General features: G+C 46.0%; 1 protein-coding gene across 7 annotated transcripts in view; it reads left to right on the top strand.

The window, feature by feature from the left end:
* The first annotated feature begins 843 nt into the window (after window positions 1–843).
* The window catches only part of LOC139342878 (BAH and coiled-coil domain-containing protein 1), a 65,779-nt gene continuing 47,208 nt past the window's right edge, over window positions 844–19,414 (top strand). For 4 of the 7 annotated variants that reach the window (XM_070980147.1, XM_070980150.1, XM_070980151.1 and 1 more), the window contains exons 1-2: window positions 844–1,103; window positions 4,172–4,495. In XM_070980147.1, the coding sequence (XP_070836248.1) occupies window positions 4,324–4,495 (172 nt within the window). In that variant the 5' untranslated portion in view covers window positions 844–1,103; window positions 4,172–4,323. Of the gene's footprint in view, window positions 1,104–3,319; window positions 4,017–4,171; window positions 4,496–19,414 lie in introns of those variants that run through there. The other 3 variants (XM_070980153.1, XM_070980148.1, XM_070980146.1) reach the window with 2 other exon arrangements.

The following is a 19,414-nucleotide window of genomic DNA, read 5'->3' as shown; positions in this document are numbered from 1 at the left end:
AGCTAAAAAATACATATTAACCTGTAACAGAGATAGGCTACTCCAATTTCATGCTGCATTTATTCAGCTGGATTCATATTGAGAACATTTCAAAAGTGGTGTTTTTAAACCGTTACTGGATGAATGTAATTTGTACTTTTATTTTTTAGCACTCCACATTTTAGTGCTACAGTGACAGCCTTAAATCTCCAGGTCACATGCTGAGATGTTATCTATTTTTACCCGCTTTTTTTTAAAGGGGGGTAATTTAGGTGACTTAGATTAGAAACTAATCTAAGTCAGAATGGGGTCTTCTTGAAAACACACATAAACGAAACTGCACCTTTAAAAAATCAATTTCATTTTTGTTTGGTTTCACACTTGGCTATTTCCATTGTTATGGCCGCTAACTATAGATGTTATGAACACCTTTCTTTTTAGCCTATCTGCACATTTTTGACATGCATCCAAACTGAACACTCTTGGTAAATGTCATATAGGCCGTATATTTGGAGCACTGAGTAACATAAGATCCATTTGGTTTTTAAAAACATGCATGAATTGATTTGCATTTTTTGTTTTTACATCATCTACATCATTATGAGCACTGCCTGCAGACCTTCCTCGTCTATTTGAAGCTGTGCTCCTGATGCTCTCAGCTCTATTGTGAGATTTCGACCATCCCGTGCTTTAAATCTGGCGCTTTGCGCTCTGTTTAGCATTGCCAGTCACCACACCATTGGCCCGTGCTGCCGGCCAATCAGAACCTTCCGTATCTCCGGGCGGGCGGCACGAGCTCATTAACATACAGCTCTCCGACCAATGGGAGAGCGTGTTTACCCTGCCCCGAGACGCGAGGTACGCAGTTGCACCGGGAGAGAAACCGCTGCTCGGAGATCCGAGCCGCGATCCAGCCAGGCCGGAAGCCCCAGTCCCACTGCTTCCATAGACTGAACCAGAAGGCTACAGCTCAGCCTCAGATGGAAATATTGTAGGATTTCACTCTAGCCACATGGTTTATTTCAGATTTTGATTTTAAATGGGCGTCGCACTCGGCCTTGCTCCTTCCCTCCCTGTGTTTTGTGATTTTATAATTTATTGTTATGCAAGGATTTAACATACCAGTAAGTAGTAATTTTATATACTTTACGGGGTTTTTTTTCTACTAAATAAAAATATTTTAAGGCGTGTGTCCTCGTTGGAAAATGATAGCAGCTGTATTTAGTCCAAAATGCTACGTGTGACATGCTGTTTATTATACACAGTACATTGCTATAATTTACAAAATAACCAAAGAGTATAGAGGCCTGTGAGGTTTATCCTATGTGGAATAAATCGATGAATTAACGGACTGAGCTGACAATAAATAAATTAAATTACAAATACAATTATCAACATTAGTAGTTGTAGTATGCCTATTAGTATTAGTATTGATAATAGTGATGATGTTCATAGTTTCATTACATTTTGACGATAGGAGCATTTTTCTAATTAGATAAAATATTTGATTATCGACCGACGTCTTAGCCTATTTACTGATGCTTTATTTTTAATTAGTCCGTATTTTTAGAAGCGCAATACGTATTTTTATCTTATTTTTTAAAACTGGCCAAAATTTAAGAGCCCTTGATTAATTGTTCAGACATGTTTATATTTTTTATTAACCTGCCGGTGGGGTGTAGACTGTGGTCGTTGTCAGGTTGCAATAAATTCCAAACGCAGAATTTGCACCGATGGGACGGGGGACATGTTTCCACCCGGACCGGCCGAGGTGCACTCCCTGCCGGCCAGCTCAGCCACGGAGGGCCGCCTGTCCGACCCACACAGCAAAACTTGATTTATTATCCGCGTTTCTGCTTTCGATCGGATTTCTGCAAATGAAATTGACAGCTGCTTAATGAACTGCATTAGGGCCGTCGATTATTTCACCGTTGCTGTTGTTTGTTTTGTTTTTTTTTTAAATTGTAGCGCATATTTGGAGAGGGAGATTGGCGAATTTAAGCTTAAAATGAAGGAAAAACAAACGTGAGGATTTACGCCACTGCAAATAAATTCGAGAGCATGCACATTTTGAACATTTACACAGCAGCAGTCGCGTCCCAATGTCTCAAATGTTGAATAATCTTTATTCTGCGCTTGTTAGTGAGCATACAGAGTGGGCTGAACGCAACAGCATGGCGAGGGGGAAGGTAATGGCTGACTGCAAAGCACTTTCTCAGTATGGAGACAAAGGCAGTCCTCCTGACGGGCGGCCATTCACCTTGGATCTCTGTACAGTCCACAAACTGGAGACTCGGCTATCATGCATGCAACAGCAAGGCTACTTCAACGGTTTCACGTTAAGGGGCCACATGCATGCACACACATTAGCTCTCGAAGCCTCGGTTGATAAGATTTTGTCCCAGGGAGCTCCGTATGGACGGATTTTATTGTTGTTGATGTAGCACTGAATTGTAGGCTGGGCTGTAACTGGCTGCATGGGGAGATAATAGCGCTGAGAGTGAAGTAGCACATATGACATGCCTGCGCATTCTTACACATTGTAGAGTTTAGATTTTATTTTATTTTTTATTGTATTTTATTTTAGGGAATACTGGAGGGATAATTTAATTTATGGTAAAATGCTTTTATCATGCTGGGGACCCCCTGCAACCCTTTTGAGAAACCCTGCAGGGCCCCCAATTTGAGAATCTATAATGTACAAGAAGACATATAAGCTTCAGTATTGCAGGATTTATTAATTTATTTTCTTATTTGGAGCTGTAAAATTAAGCTGCCTTCTGTTTGCCTGCTTCCCTTTTAATTACTCACAGCTATCACTGAGGCACAAAAATGGGCTGTCACGTTTAGATGATTGTTGTAAAGACAAAAACGTGGATTTGTGTGGTGGAATTAGGTTTTTATTTTCATTTTACACGGACGTTTTATTTTTATTTTTATTTTTTTCTGATCTCGACTATATAATGATATTTTGAGGCACGGCAGAGGATGTAGCCTTTAATGTATTTACTACTCCATTTGATTACCTGACCTGAAATAGGTCAAGGCAGATGAAGACAGTGAGAGTGCAGTTATTCACATGCACACACACCCACACGCGGGGGCGCGCACACGTGCAAGCACGCACAGACACACACACACACACACGGGGGGGGGGGGAGTCCATGTCTTTCAGGATGCATCTCTGTTATGGAGCGATGTTTTACTTATATCCTTATTTTAGATATCAGGCCTCTTTCTTCATGATTTGTTTCGAAAGTTTAGAAACTGACAATCCAGGTTCTGCGTGCCTGAAGGTCCGCAAACTGGTCGATGTACGCTGCATTTTTTTCTCCCCAGTTTTATGATAAACTGGGTTATTTTGTAGACTGCAGATGGTGCAAAAAATAATATATGTGGTATTTGCGCCAAATTATATTTAAAATCACTGCAGCGTAAAATGTGAAAGTGGTGTGAGGTGTAATGAGAGCTGGATGGACAGAGGCTGGAAAGACGCCTGTATCAATCCGAGACAATAGGACGAGCAGGAGCAGGAAGGCAGGCAGCGTTGTTCACCTTGAGATGTAGGTTTCCATCATTTTTAAGCCACCCAAACAGGACAGCGCACTTCCTCCTCTGACAGAAGCTCTGTGGATTGTTGCAGCAATCACGATTTGATCAGGGGGGAAAAAAATAAAAAATGCATATATTGCATGTTAATGTGCTTGCCATGGTTTGGAGAGAGACAGACAGCTGGCAACTGCTGACGTGGTAGTTGAATTAATTGTTTGGATACGAGAGGAGCATTATTAAATAGAAAGGGACATACAGAAAGCCAAAATGTGCTCGTTGTGCCTGAGTCTGTGGAATATGAAGTGCTCTTCTCCATATGATGCATATTAGGCCTATATCCAAGGCTGATCAATAGAGCTGAATGTGAGCCCGGCTCAGTGGGCTTTTGGACGCCTCGCTGGCCGTTTCTGTCCGCGGTGACTTATTTTGTTCCATCAATTTCAGGTCGAAAGGTCTGATTTCAGCCTCATGCAAAAGAAACCTGGGTATGACAGAAAGGCATTCAATGGGGCGGAACTAATTATTTCTTTTCTCTTACATTTTGTGGGGCTATAGTGCACTGTCAGTACTTTGCATCGTGTAATTCTTTCCCATTTGTCTTGCTAATGAAAATTGCTTTGATTTCCGTTTCCTTTGACAGAAAAGATGATCGGGGGCTACGTTTTCGGCTGGGGAAGCCTGCGATCGACTGAATGCAACACATAGATCTGAAGGAAAGGATTATTATATGGGTTGCATTTGATTTTCCTGACCTGCCCTATCCGGATTTCGGATTACTCAACATTCTTCGGAATGGAAGGACGGGATTTCGCTGCTCCGGCGCACCTCCTATCAGAGCGGGGCGCCCTGGTGCACCGGGCCGCCTCTCGGATCGCTCCCTCGGGCCACAGCTCTGTGCAGCACGCCGGTCACTTCCCGCCGGGAAAATATTACCCCTCGCACATACCAATGGCTCCCCACTCAGGTTAGTCAAACATCTACGCGGGGTTTGCAACACAAGAATGTCGCTGGTGAAATGCTGTTTATTCCCATCGCGGGAGCATCCATCTGCCTCAAAGCTGCCTGTTGTTGCTCTTCTCATAAGGTTGCGCCTTAAATCCTGTCCATCTATCAGCGTGAATAATAAGCTGGGCCTGCATGTGTGCTGTGGTGTAAAGCTGATTATTTTTGCACAAAAGAGGAGAATAGACGGGGCTTTGTCCCTTAAATAAATGGTTGCTCAGGTGTGGCTGTTGACAGAGTTTCACTATTCAGATATCAGCTAATAAATCAGGTGAAATTTGATTTCCACAAGGGCCCACGATCAGGCGTTTTGATTAAGCCGAATCAACATTTCTAGTTTAAACATCTCAGAGGTAATAAAGGCATCTTAGTTAAACAAATAGCCATTTGATAAGTTAGGTAAATGCCACGGTATTTAAAAATGCCATTTAAGATCTGTTGTAGCTTGCACGCTGGAGGTTGGACAGGGCACACTGGCACCGGTTTCCCGTTGGCTCTGGAGCTGAATCAGAAATGAGATTTCGTCACTTCACGTTACATTGATGAGTGTCACACCGGTGCCATCGCTCAGCCAAAGCCCATGGGCCATAAGCAAGCAGGGGGAGAAGCTGGATGAGCAGGTCTGCACGGCTTCCAGTGCTGGAGGAAGAGGGGCAATGCTAGAAAATCCTCCATCTATATTGGGCTTCAAAGTGTCGGGGTGCAAATGTGTTCACAGTGCATGCATCAGGTTTAACAAGTGACTTGGGTATCCTGTGTGGTACCCAAACGTGCACGTTTACAAACATGAGCACACGCTTTTGTGTCCACATAGAGCAGTCAGGGTGTAACAGCTCAGTGTAGGAACTGCTGAACATGATCATCCATAAAACAGTGGGGTTATTTCTTAAAATACAGTGGGTGGACACAATAAAAGCAACACATGAAAGTGCCATAACTGCTAAAATTCAAAAAACATGGTGATGCTTATGCTTGTTCAGACTGTGTTTCAGTTCTTTTTTGAAGCCATGTGTTTAGATGTTGTCTTGGATTTAATAAAATAAATGAGTCTTCCTAAATTTGTGTTCAAATTAAAAAAAGACCAAAAATATATTTATAGTGCAGCATTGAAATGGACTAGATCACAATATACAGTTGTTGCTTTTATTTTGTCCACCCATGTTGAACAAAAGACATTTAAATAAGTCACCACGGTGGCATATTGATTGCATCAAACAGCAACACTTCTGAAACAATTTCCTTTGAAAATATGCTAATGTGGCTTCTAAAAACACAGCTTCATGATGCAGCAGCTGAGGAATCTTGGGTCAGCGGAAAGCAAGGAATATCTAACCTTTTAAAGTTATTCTATGTAACGTATATCAGCTAAAATGATCAGTGTAGGTGGCTGTTGTAGGTGGTTAAATACAGCATCAAAGTAACCCCTGACAATATTTTTACCCTGCGTCACATTCTTATTTATTTATTCACATTTTGAAAGTATATCATCAAATTGATAGGCAGTGTTTTGGTAGGCGAATAAAACATGTTTAAAAGAAAAAAAAAAATCATTGTGTCTGTAAGGATTTTGAATTCATTTGCAAAATCATGCTAAACATGAGGGATAATTAGGCATTCAGGAGGATTCATGGGCGCCGTTCACCATTCATCTCTCACCATTCATGTTTGCTTTTGGCAGCACACACACACACACACACACACACACACACACACACACACACACACACACACACACACACACACACACACACACAGAGTGCCTTGCATCCGTATGTTTTTATTTTATTTTATTCTTTCTTATAGATGTTTTGTTGAGAGTATGAAGGCTAATGCTGGCTACAGGGCACAGGTGCTCCCCTCAGCCAGATCTGGTGTTTCTTTTATGGTGCTGTGCTGCACCAACAAGAAGACCTCCCCTCCAAATGTCATCACTGTTCAATGAGCAGCACAGGTGGTTTATTGTTCTCCCCAGCCTCGTCCCTAACACACGGGTGTGACTGGAGAGAAGTCTATCTAATATCCTCAAGACTTGCAGAATGACTTAATTCTTTGCATTTCAGGTGTTCTATTGAATTAACACGAAGAATAATTTCGCATGAGTTCCCTCTAGGCGCCGTTAGAATGATTCGGCTATTGTGCTCTGCTGATGTGCAATCTTTGATTTATTATTTTAATAATATTTGAAAATGTCAAGAATGTCATGATGCTAATAGGTGGATGAGGCATGAGGCATAATTCACAATTATTCATGGCATATATTTTTTAAGATGGTAATTCATCAAAACAGCACACAACGCACATTTGTAATCCACGTGACACAGGGAACAAAACAAAAACAAAACAATTTTTTACCTTTACAAACCTGTTTTCATTCATTGTGTCCAGATTTAATATGAGAAAAACATGTAAATTTTGTTTTTGATTTCCACTTTTTTTTTTTTTTTGCACTTTGTTTATGTAATCACACCATCAAGCAAATGTAAATGAGATCTTTTTTTTGTTTTTGGTCTTTTGTCAGTCACTTTTCCCTAATGAATACAGGCCAGTCACACTATGTAAGAGCAGTCAAATGCTTGTAGGTTGTCTGACCAAACTGGTCCCAGACTCTTGTTTGTCTTGACAGGGCAGGTCATTAGTGTCCCCTCAAGTGTCCCGCATGCTAGCAACATTAGCACAACTGAGAATGTTGTTTGCTGAGTGTGTTGGATCCCTTCGGTTTCTCCGCACTTTTCCCCCGGGGACTAACTTGCACACTGGTTCACATGAATACTTTACAAAGAGCATGAATATTTCAGGGTTGATGTAAAAATGCATTCAGAGGCAGGTTTCTGATGTGGCTCCTTGAAAGGGCTCCTCTGACTTTGCAGAGGTATTTATTGTGAGCGCTCCCGTCAACCCTCGCTGCTGAAAAGAGTGATGGCGGTTGCAACACCCCCCTCCCCAACCCCTTGGCATTGTTCCTTGCTGGGTTACAGAATTTCAACAGATTTTGGGAGGACATTTCCTCTCTTTCTTTTGCACACGCTGGTGAGTTTGCAATTAGGTAACAACAGACACACACTCCTACCTTCTTGCCCACTGAACCATGTTAACTCAGAAACGGTGGAGATTCTGCCAGTGTGCATTTGCCTCTGTCCATCTTCACCTACTACAAGCCAGTCATTTGTAATGCATGTCAGGTGGTCGGTTTATAGTTTGCACTTGCACTGTGTTCTGGGAATGTGACATTGGAGCAACTTCTCCCTCCGTGTGCTCGCTGATACAGTGAGACACAGACCTGTAAACTCATCTAATGCGGTTTAATTCAGCCAGTTCATTTACAAGGACTTTGAAATAGTAATTTTATCTCCCGCTGGCTCTGGCGCAGAGTTGGAGACAGTCTTCACTTGGCTGTGAGGCTGGGATTCAGATGTTGGATAGTGTCAAAGGAGGAGACACAGTGGAGCTGTCTTTACTGCTGGCATTTATGGCTGGGGGCTCATCTTTCAGCCATATTGTTCTGATCAGCGTGCTCTGGCTGAGGTGTGGCTGTGTGAAAGCAGCAGGAGGTTCAGGGGCTGTCCATGGCTGAGCTCTGCTCTAAAGACCCCATGTAATCAAAGGTCATATTTGTGTCATCTTGCTCGCTCTGCCTCCCCTTCCTTTGCATCTCCCCTGTCTCCCTTTCCATCAGCTGTCCTCTCTCTCCTCCCCTCCGTTTCTCGGCCTCCTTTCTTTCCAGCAGGAAGACCCTTGTGTCTGGGAAGCGGTGGTCTTCCTGCCACTTCTGTTTTAGCCACCCTCCCCTGCCCCGGGCCATTGTTGCAGACCCCAGCTTTGTGTGTGTTTTACGGCTGCTGTTAAAGATAAAAAACAGTCCCTTCCACCCCCTTTATTGTTTTCTGGTAGGATGTCCCTGTCATTCCCTTGGTTTTTATGTCCTAGCTGGATATCCGAGCAGCTTCCCCCTTCAAAGGTTAGCTATGCTGTCTGCCTTCTCCCATTTTTTTTCCAAAGGGGAATAAATAACTTTACTGAGACTTTTATTGAACGTCTCATTGCTGGAATATCCCATGGGTCTGTGGTTGTTAGGAAGACGCTTCAAAGACAAACACAGGTGTTTGGTGGAGTTAGCAAAGGCCTGGTTACAACCAGGGTCTTTTAAAGAATAAACCTCAGTGAGTGGGTTGTTTGTGGGAAGGGAGGCTTCTTCTTCTCCTTCTTGGCCTTGAAGCTCTTCTGTTTTGAGCACTCAGTTTGTACCCAGCTTCCCTTTGCCTTTACCCCCCCCCCCCCCCCCCCCCCATCCTTGTTGACCCCAGACAAGAGCGGTGGCTGGAGTGTGTTGCGTGCTCAGCGTAATTATTTAGCAGCACAGCACCCAGAGCAACTGAAAGCCTGCGCCTGTCCTATCCCTCGAAACAGTTTTGTGGATTTGGTGAGGGAAACTCGAGAGGTGAGCCTCACCTGCCTGAAAAGAAAACTGATGTGTTGAATAACCCATGTTAAATATTACATTAAAAGGCTGCTTGTATCCGGGAGCCACCATGGTGGATGTACAGTGACAGAACATGGGTCTTAGGCCAAGTTCCATTTGGCTCGGGCCTTGTGCGCTCGCTCTCGCTTTCGCTCCAGCTCTGCGAAACAGAGTGAGAACCTTGGCCTGTTGTCGGGTTCATTTGTGGATGACACGGTTCAGACGCCATGTCACAGGAGTTCCCCTGAATAGTGGAGGTGTTGCTTGGCATCGTACACCTGGCTGAAATAGCACCTTGCCCGGTGCTGCAGCCATCTGTCACCTTCCCCTGACACTCCCACTGGAAGCCCAAATGACTTGCAAGGGCAGTCAATTTTTTCTTTTTTTTTTTTTTTTGAAAGAGCAAGCAAATACTTTTGGTTAGAGGGGGAACAATGTGCTCGCTATATGTCAAGTAGATTCAGGCATCAGTGTCATTAAAAACTCTGGTCACTATTGGGGCATGAAACGAGCTGTCCTCAAAATATGTCATAGCATCTGAAATTCTGTACACTCAGGTGACTTAAGTGACAGATTTGATGTCGGATAAATTATATAATCAGTTTGTTTTTCTTTGCTCATCAGCAAAACTGTCCACAGAAAGTGAAGGCTGAGTGGGGGGAGAAAAAAAAAGGCTTTGCAAGAGGAATTTGGCTAGTGAGTGGCCACGCTGCCTCAGAGACAGGCTCTTCAAACAGACCGCCACCCACACTACACCGTGTGGCATGGTGCCACAGAGCCCTCGCCTCGAGCACGGGGTGTGTACACAGGACAAACACAAAGGAGACCCACGGGTGAGAGTGACGGGCAGGGTAATACCTTCCTGTATCGGATTTCAGGGCATTGGATTTCAAAACCTGCCCATCTATTTTTACGCTCAACACAAGGAAGTGAGAAGTTGCATTAAGAATCCAAGAAAGTCTTTTGTTCGCTTCCCATGACGAACTCACACTCACACTCACACACACACACACCGAAGGGAAAAAAAAAAAAAAAAAAGCTGGACTGGAAATATATTGTTGCGAGATTGAATAGACTGATGCATTTGCCCAAAGTCAACCACTGCTGTTTTGTTTGTGATTTGGATCTCTCTCTCTCTGTTTCGCTCTTTTTCTCATTCTTTTTGTCTCTCTCTCTCTCCCCGCCTCATTCTCCCTCCCTTTCTCAGTATCAGGCTGCCTCTCGTCAGGCAGCCCCAGGCCCACCTCAGCGCATGGCCGTATTGCATGTGACAGCTGTTAGACATTATTAACGGCTCAAGCAGAAAATCCAGATTACTTGTTTTTTAATTTAAATTTTATTATTGTAATCGTTCAGTGAAAAGAACAAAAAAGGGCCGTTGCCCTATTGTTGTTAGCAGATTTGTGGTCAGTGACAATGCTGTATGCACATGAGTGTGTATGAGCGTGTGTGTGGTTATGTTTGGGTGGGCGGCTGGGTTTGCATGCATGTGTGTGTGTGTGTGTGTGTGTTGGGCCGTGTTCTCCAGACACCCCCCACTAGAGCTGAGGCACCCTGTGGTTGGCTGTGAAGCCTAGACAGGTGCATTGTTAACCCTCTAACGTCTGAGTCTGTCCCTGCTGGATCTGCCACCAGCGCTCCTGGCAGGATTTCATGCTCGTGATGCAGCTTGTGCAGCGGTCCCACTTTGTGCTGTGTTCTAATGATGTGCTCACTCTCTGCACGTAAGAGGAGTTCTGAAAATCACAGTCTTTCATCTGTCAGATGCCAGTTTTGCGTGCAGGGTGCCTGTCCAAAAGGAACAGGTTGAAGTTTCTCTTGCAACATGAACGTCACATTTTGAAACAATTACAACTCATCAGCGGTTCCCGTACAGCAGACCTGGGTCCGTAAACGTAGATGTGGTGGACTGAGGGCAGGCAATCTCCAAAAATGGGCCAGGATTTGGTGACTGTCAGTGAAACAGCGGGCGGTGGTGACACAGAACTAAACAACGAGGTGCACTACTAAATATATGCAGAGATTTGCCATTAAATATACATGCACTATTCCTCTCAAGGATGTGTCAGCCCTTTTTGTGAGAAAACAAAGATTAGCATCAGGAATTCCATTTTAATAAGTCTCTTGGGACCATCCAACCAGCTGCCTAGTCCTCAATCCAAAGGGGACTTGTTGCTCTCTCTCTCTCTCTCTCTCTTCCTCATTTGTCTTCCTCTCTCTTGCTCCCTCTCTCCTCCGTGGATATCCTCTGCTCCCTCTGACATTGATTAGAACAAAAATCCTCTTCTCCCCCTCCCCTTCTGCCTTTTTTTTGTCAAATCACTTGTTTTACGCTACAAATTCTTTCATGTCTACATGTTCCCTCTTTGATGATCCATGTCCATAGCCTGTCTGCTCCTCCCTGCAGCCCCTCCCCCGCTCCTTCTCTTTTACATTCATTGTCCTCTATGTTTCTCAGAGTGGGTCCCTCTCTGCCTCCACCTCACTATGCTGTTTTTTTTTTTTTTTTTTACCCCTCTGCCTGGTGTGACCACTAGGCTACACTGCCTCCTCTTTCTGATACAGTAGTGTCCTGGGGATCTGGGGCAAATGACTGGCTCCTCAGCAACAGATGTGTGTTTGTCTACTGGTACTGCATGCATTAGCTTTCTGTGCTCGCCATGCACCGCCACTGACCTACCCTCTGGTGAATGTGTGTGTGTGTGTGTGTGTGTGTGTGTGGGGGGGGCTGAGTGAGGGTTTGTGGGTATTCACGAGAAGGAGACAGGCAGGGAGAAAGAGAGGAGCGCGACAGCAAGACTAGATGCACACTGTCACATGCTGTCATACACTTACTGGTGCATTGCAAGCAGACGCACACAAAGGCACACACGCACGCACCGACATGCACACGCAAACACTTGCACGTCAAACACACTCGCACATCTTGCTTCCCAGGAGGCCACGGGGCCAGTGGGACAGAGCGAGCTTGAGAGTCTGGTTCGTCTGTTTACATCTAATTATAGAAACAGGACTATTTCTGCAACCACTGCTCCAGCTTTTTTATATTCTTACGAGAGAGAGAGAGAGAGAGAGAGAGAGAGAGAGAGAGACGGGGGGGGGAGTGAGAGCAAGAGAAAAACAAAGCTTTGACAGCCTTTTCTCACAATGGTGAACGGTTATCTCATCCCCTCAGCGCTGCTACAGTCTGCAGGCTCTCGGTACAGTACACCAGGAGACAGAGGGGGAGGGGGAGAGTGTCTTGTATCGTAAGCCCTCTCATCCTCATGTAACATGAATGTGCAAATTTACGAGACGCGAGCAACGGCACACAAGGCGATGTATTTTCCCCCCATTAGCCTGGCTGATACATTCAGTTGACAATCACCCCGATAAAAAGAGAGTAATTTCTTCACCCCTGCCCCGCGGGCTCTCGCTTCGACCCAGCTGAAAGTGCTGTCCATCACAACAGTCAAAACAAAAGGAAGAAAGAGTTGATGTTGAGGATTAACATTGTGTAAAATGTATCTAGCATTCAAGAGATGGGGCCAGTGTGGTAGTTAATCCTCAAGCTTGGTGGCTGATATCCAGCTGAGTGGCTGTTGTGAGCCAGGGGCCCTGGAGGGGGGGGGGGGGGGGGTGTGGCTGCTCTCAGGGAGACACTGCGCTGGCTGTTGGCCCGCTTGGGGGTGTCAGGTGAGAGCCAGATCAGGGCAGGGTTGGGCCTGTGGGTCTGGGGCAGGCAGGTTGCACCCTCTTGCAGGTGCTTTCATAAAGAGCCCCCTAGGCGAAATGCACAGCTCGCTGAGGTGCAACCTGAGCCAGGTGCTGCCCATCCCCCTCCAAAATACATAAACCACTACATAATGGAAATGTGTGCTTGCATACACCCCACCGCCACCACCCACTCCACCCCCTGTATTCAGAGACATGGCAGGTAAATTAATTGGCCGTGAGAATGTAACGTATATGGCGAGATAAAGGTGCGCTGTCTGGCCGAGGCGTAGCGTAACGGCTGTAATGATGGCTCCATTGTGTTGATGTTGAGGGGGGTAGTTAGCGGCACAGCCAGCGGGGCCCTTGCTGGAGGGCCGGGTAGTCTCTGATTAATAGTGGAGAATGCTTTGAAGTGACACCCAAGTGCACCGGCTCACAGGCTAATAGCAATACCATCAGTATAGGAGCGTTCCCTCAGTCTTCATTAGCTAACGTTTCCCCAGCACTACCTCGCCACCCTCCTCTCACACGCCTGCCTCATCTACAGAGGGCCTTTAGGAGCTCTCGGGTTTTTATTTTTGCAATTGTTTCATGATTTCGCTGTCATTTCTCTCTGTCACATTTGGTAAGATAGGAAATTTTTTTCCTTGAAGGCAGCGGAGAGGGAAGGCAGAGACGAGGCCTTTACTCACAGAGCTCCACCGCAGAGGTGAACTGTGGCACAGCCTAAAGACTCCTGGGATTGATGTGGCACAAGTGGGACACGGCTGGGGACTATTCCCAGGATCCATTTTGATCTCCCATACTGACAGACGAGCTACAGCTGTGGGTGTGTCTGCGTACGTGTGTGCATGTGTGTGTTTAGGAAGCCGAGGAGGGGAGGCAGGGTTGGGTCTGTCAGCTGTTGGAGTAAAGTAAACTATTAGCGGAGGGAGAAGGCAGTGTTTCCAGTGAAGAATTAGAACCACTTCTAATTGCAGTGAGGTTGGGCTATGATTACATGCTGGCTAATGCACTGACAGACCTCTCACTTGGCCAGCTCTCAGAACACTGCTGAAATGGCTGAATGCCTTTTGGTTATACAGCATAATGGGAGGGTGTGTGGATGCACGTGTGAGTGTGTGTTTGCTGTGTGTGGGTGGTGTATATCTGTGATTAAACTTGCTTTTAAGAGTGGTTTTCTGTGCTTTTGGCATGTTTTTGTGAGTTATGCATTTTGCTTGCCTGCATACGTGTGTGTGTGTGTTTGCGTGTGTGTGTGTTTTCCGTGTGATAACTGCGCTCTGCTTGTTTCTTGAGTGCCTGTCGTTATTTGTAGTGGAGGCAACTTTTCCTTCCAAATCAAAACTCAGCTGGTGCAACTGTCTGTGAACATTACGGAAGAAATGTGCTTTTGTGTGCGCATGTGTTGTATTTGTGTGCGTGTCTGTGTGTGTGTATGCCCACGGGAAAGAGCAATCAAAGGAGCTGTGTGGTGGAGAGATTGTATAAAAGGAGCGAGAGAGGAAACAGAGTGGCATGCAGCTGAGAGGGCAGCATGTGGGGGTGGACGGGGGGCTGATGCAGGTGCCTAATTCTACCTCAGCCCTGGGCGTTTTATATTCCATCCATCTCTCTCCTCTCCACTTCTGCATGGGGCTGTTGTGGTATGTCGTCAATCCACCTGCTTCAATTACAACGTTGATTAGCGGACATATCTATGACGGTAATCATAATAATAACACACACAGATGGATTTATACAGCGTTATACTGTAAGTCTGCTGCATAAATAATCGGGTAAGAATTTTAAGAAGCTGTGTTCATTTTCCCCCTCATAATCTTAATTACTAATTTTTTGCTTGTGGAACAGCTTGTTCTCAGGTGTGCAGACGCCCCCATTTGCGAGAAGCTGTGGTTTACTGTTTTGCTGGCAAGTGTTGTAAATCGCATCACATTCCCAGCATATGGGATGACAGTTATGGGAGTGGATCTGCTGTTTCTTCATCAAACCCTCAGGCCTGTGTTATCTCTCTTTTAACGAGACAGAAGGAGTACAGAAGATTGTGGTTTCTCCAGGGGTCAGGAGGTCAGAGAGAACTTTACACACAGCGACAGGAATTTTGTTTTGTGCATCTCCACTGATTACTTCCTGGGTTACTGATGGGTCATAGATAGGCGGGAGTGTTTCTCAGACTACTCAAGGGATTACACAAGAGGCCGACAGGAGGCGTTTTCGTGCAGGAGGTCAGCAGTGCACCGTGGCTGCTGGGGGATCATAAATGGACTCGGTTGCGCACATGTGGAATCGTGTGCGGTTGTTAGGAAACAAAACAGGACGTGTTGGTTTATTTTGGTGATGTGGAGGGTTTGTTCGTCTTGGCTACTGTGTGACAGACTGGTGAGGTATGAGGAGAGAAGTGGTCATCCTTAGTAACATGGCATTAACAGACCAGGGTTGTCTGTGCACATGGAAACTGGATGGATCAATACCACCGGCATGGTGGAGGTGGAGTAAACTATGCAGCTGTGTGGGAAGGGGAAGACGGTTTTGCATATTGGAACATGTGATGGTGCTGCAGATGTCTGTTATTTTAGAGAAAGAATTTTTTTTTAAGCTATAAGCTATAACGCCTATTTTTTTGTTGTTGTTGGTTTGTGTGTGTGTAAATGTGTGTATCCCCATTTGACAGATCGTCTTTCAGAAAGTGGAGCTGCTTTGAGGATCAATACTGACACACTGTCTGCACAAGTACACACACACACACACACACACACACACACACACACACACACACACACACACACACACACACACACACACACACACACACACACTTTTACGCTCACTGTCTCATCTGTCAGTTGACAGAGTTTTCTCCAGCTCCGTGGGTTCTCTTTCCAGCCAAGCAGATGGTGAACATTCAGAATGAAAGCAGATCCTAAGTCCTTTTGGATCTCCATCAATCCGACAGTCTCTGGGACCGTCCTGCACAGGGCTCAGGTTTCTCACCACTGACTGAGCCTTCCCGGCTCTCCAACCAGGCCGGAGTCGCCGCCTTCCCTCCACCACACACATATGTCCAGTCTCACTGCGGTGCTTTTTAATCTTGCATTCAACGACGCTCCACGTTCATTTGCACAAACACTGGAGCTGAATAAGGTCTGCTGACAGTTGCTGCCATTGCTCACTCCCTTTGCTCCCCACCAACTCAGTAGATACCTCCAAACCCAGCAGGGTGCCTCTGCGCTCTGTTCTCCCACATCCTCGCCCAGTGTGTGGCACCCCACTGTGTGCATGTAGCAAACGCTCTGAAGAGCTCATTTCCCTTGTCTGTCTGTCCCACGTACCTGTAGTAGCAGCTGCACCACCCAACCCTCCTCCCACAGCCCCCCCACCCTGTGTGTTTTTATGTGACAGAATGAGCAGGATTTATTTCAGCACGCGTGCTTGGACCCTTTAACAGGGCTGGTTTGAAGGCGCGCCACTTTGAAGCCGGCACCACTCCTAACTGTAAGTGATTTTATGAGACGTGTTTCTGTGCCAGCCAGCCAGGCCACTGCGCCACAACCAGATTGGCGGAGAGCAATGGGGATGCCATTCCAGCACACACCATCTGGGAGAGTGTGCAAAGAGGGAACGGGGGAAGTGTGTTTCTTGCGTATGTGATTCTGCACATATGTTTGTGTAAGTGTGTGTTTGGGTACATGTAAAGGGAGAGAGGTGGTTAGCGCTGGCTGTGAAAGGAAAAAAAGTTTGGGCCTTTTGAAGGAGGCTTCATACTGCCCCTGCCTGCGTCTGCTGATTTATGAGCTTGTGAAGGAAATCTCTCATTTGTCACTTTTCATCTCTTTTCTCCACGTCATCCTTTCTCTCTCTCTCTCTCTCTCTCTCTCTCTCTCTCTCTCTCTCTCTCTCACTGGAATTCAGCTTTTCCCCCCAAATCTTCCACAGCTTCCAAAGGCTGAAGGGGAAGAGCAAATGAGCAAGGAAGGGAAGAGAAAAGGAAAGCAGCCAGGAGGGAGCTGCTTTCTTTCTGTATCTGGTTAAAACCATGTTGAGCAAAGCCTTGTCTTAGTGGATATGTTTTGGTAAATATTCATAGGTGCTGACATGGCAGCGTAATGTATTTTGTTTGTGGTACGGACGTGTGTCATTAGGCAGTGTATACTTTCCGCCTGTAAATAATTCAATGCACTTGTTATGTTGCTGTTCCTGCTGCACAGTTTGAGCAATATTGTTGGAAATAGTAAAAAAAACAACACTAAAAAAAACATCAGGCCTGAATCCTGTGTACAACACTGCATCTGTGTGGAGAAGACTCTGGCCACAGGGACACATGCACACAGGTTTGCCGCTAATACCTGCTAGCCAGTACAGTGCTGCACCGGGGTCACAGTCAGGTCAGCTGCAGTCTGGAGCCTTAACTTGTGTGTGTGTGTGTGTGTGTGTGTGTGTGTGTGTGTGTGTGTGTGTGTGTGTGTGTGTGTGTGTGTGTGTGTGTGTGTGTGTGTGCGCACTAATCATGTGTTTGTGTGCCAGCACGCACCTTACTCACTCAGGTGCTAACTATAAATCTGCCTCACCCTTTCCCGGCCCAGTGAGGACACAGCAGGAGTGGTTGGGGTTTCACCCTTTTTTCAAAGCGGGGGAGGAGAGAGGAAAGGGAGGGAGAGGGTAAAGGGTTAGAGGGGAAGAGAGATAAATGAGGGAGGGGGCTTAATGAGAGCCCTGGCTCACATGATTATGGGACTGGCTGATAGAAATCAGGATCTTTCTCAAAGAAGTCAATTAACCCCCTCCCCCCTTCCCTAATTATGCATGGATTGCTCCACTGGCTCTTTACTGATAGGGCTGCTCAGCTCGGCTCAATATGCAGACTCATGCTGCCTGAGTCTACAAGGGGTTGTGTGTATTGTGAGAAGCATTCGTCAACCTTTTTTTCAGAATCTGTTGGCAGCCGACTTTAAACTCAGGCTTTTTCAAAGCCATTAGTTATCCCAGCCCCCTCATCTTTCTTCTCACCTGACAAGCTGAGAGCCAGTACCGAGCAGAGCCAGGAGGGGGCTCCACCCCAGGAGGCCTCTGGTCATTAGTGCATTAGAGGCTAGATGATGGCTGAACTCTGTGGTCAGAGTAAATAATCAGTGTTGTAGAATATCAACACGACCAGGCGGCTCCTTCACAGCACCCAGTGTTGACATAACTGCTCTCTTATCTGAGAAGTGCAAAGCCCAGCCCCACAATAGAACACTGTGCCAGAACAAATACAGTAAGGAGATAGAAAACACACTCTCCAACACACAAATCACACACACACCAGCTGTGACGGAATGTGTCACATGGCTCGACAAGTCAAAGCTGCTGCTGATGTCGGCACCAATATAGCACAACACAATGCATAAGTGATAATACAGGACTGTACTGTTGTGGTCCCAGCGTGGGCTGTTCATGCTACCATGGGCCATGGACCATGTGAGCTCATGGAAATAATGGGGTGTTTAGGATGTCAGGAATCTGGGTGAAGGACCTGGAATCTGCTTGTGCCGCTCAGCATGACGAGGAATGAAGGCCAGCCTGACAGTCATGAGACGAGCTCTGCCACCGGGCTTTGGTGAATGAGCAGTTTGTGAAAGTTGCAGCTGCAGCTATCACTTGTGTGAGTGTGTAAGCAGGGAGAAAGGGAGGGGACAGAGGAGAGAGGGTGCAGAAAGAAAGATGGCGGTGGTTTGCCTTTCAAGCCCTTGTTTAAGTACCTGTGTCACATTTGCTATTTTTCTGTGTCAAAACATTTCAGTAAGCTCTCTTCCCCTCATTGCCTCACATCACCCTAATAACTCTTCTTTATTCTCTTCCCTGTCTCCCCCCATCCCCCTCTGCTTCCCCTTCTATCCATTATGGCCTCTGCCAGGTCTAGACTGAGTTTGGCTCACACTGGCATTGCGATAACCTGCTGAAAGCTGTTGCTCTCCCGTGGATATGAGGACACCCAGCTGAGGTTACTCTCTGTGTTACAGCTTCCTCATGCTTCCTCCCTTTAACTGCACAACCATGACTCACTGTCTTCCCTCCACAGATTCCCCAAATCATTTTACTGGTCAGACCTGTCACAGTCCCATAGCTTGAGGCTTTCTGGCCCAACACGTAGGTGCTGACATGTTTTATGGCCGTCAGAGCTAAGCATATATTAAAGAAAAATAAGAAAAGCCAACATGTGCACTCATAGGCACACTGTTCAAAGTCACTTTAATGGTTACATGGGGATGTCAGGTTTTTATTTGCGAGCCAAAACACTGGCAGTAGTGCTATTGAGCATGGCCAGCTGGAAAATATACGAAAATCTGCAGCTTCCTAACATGTATATTTTTTTTGTTCCTTTCACTGTGTGTATATTTGTGCATGTGGGTGTGTTTAAGGATGTGCTACGGCAAACAAAACGAGCAGCTGCAACACATCTGTTAACTTCGATCAGATGCCGCAAGCCTCCTGTAACCACACAAGGCCTCCCTCCTCCTATGCTGGTCCTGAATATGACCTGCAGACCAATACAGGGCAAGGGCATGTAACATGTGACCGTCTGGCCCGCCCACCTGTCCAGTGGACTAGATGTGATCACTGCAAATGTGATAGACGACTGCAAAGGTAGCTGTGCGGCCAACCAGCCAGACAGACAAGCCATGAGCAGTTGATCAAGTTGATATCCCTCCCCTCTGTCTCCCTGGTTTGACCTTGGATTGTGCCTTCCGTACT

Source organism: Chaetodon trifascialis, chromosome 15 (genome assembly GCF_039877785.1).
Source record: "Chaetodon trifascialis isolate fChaTrf1 chromosome 15, fChaTrf1.hap1, whole genome shotgun sequence".
Taxonomy (NCBI): Eukaryota; Metazoa; Chordata; class Actinopteri; order Chaetodontiformes; family Chaetodontidae; genus Chaetodon; species Chaetodon trifascialis.
This window is presented reverse-complemented; position numbering and strand designations above follow the sequence as displayed.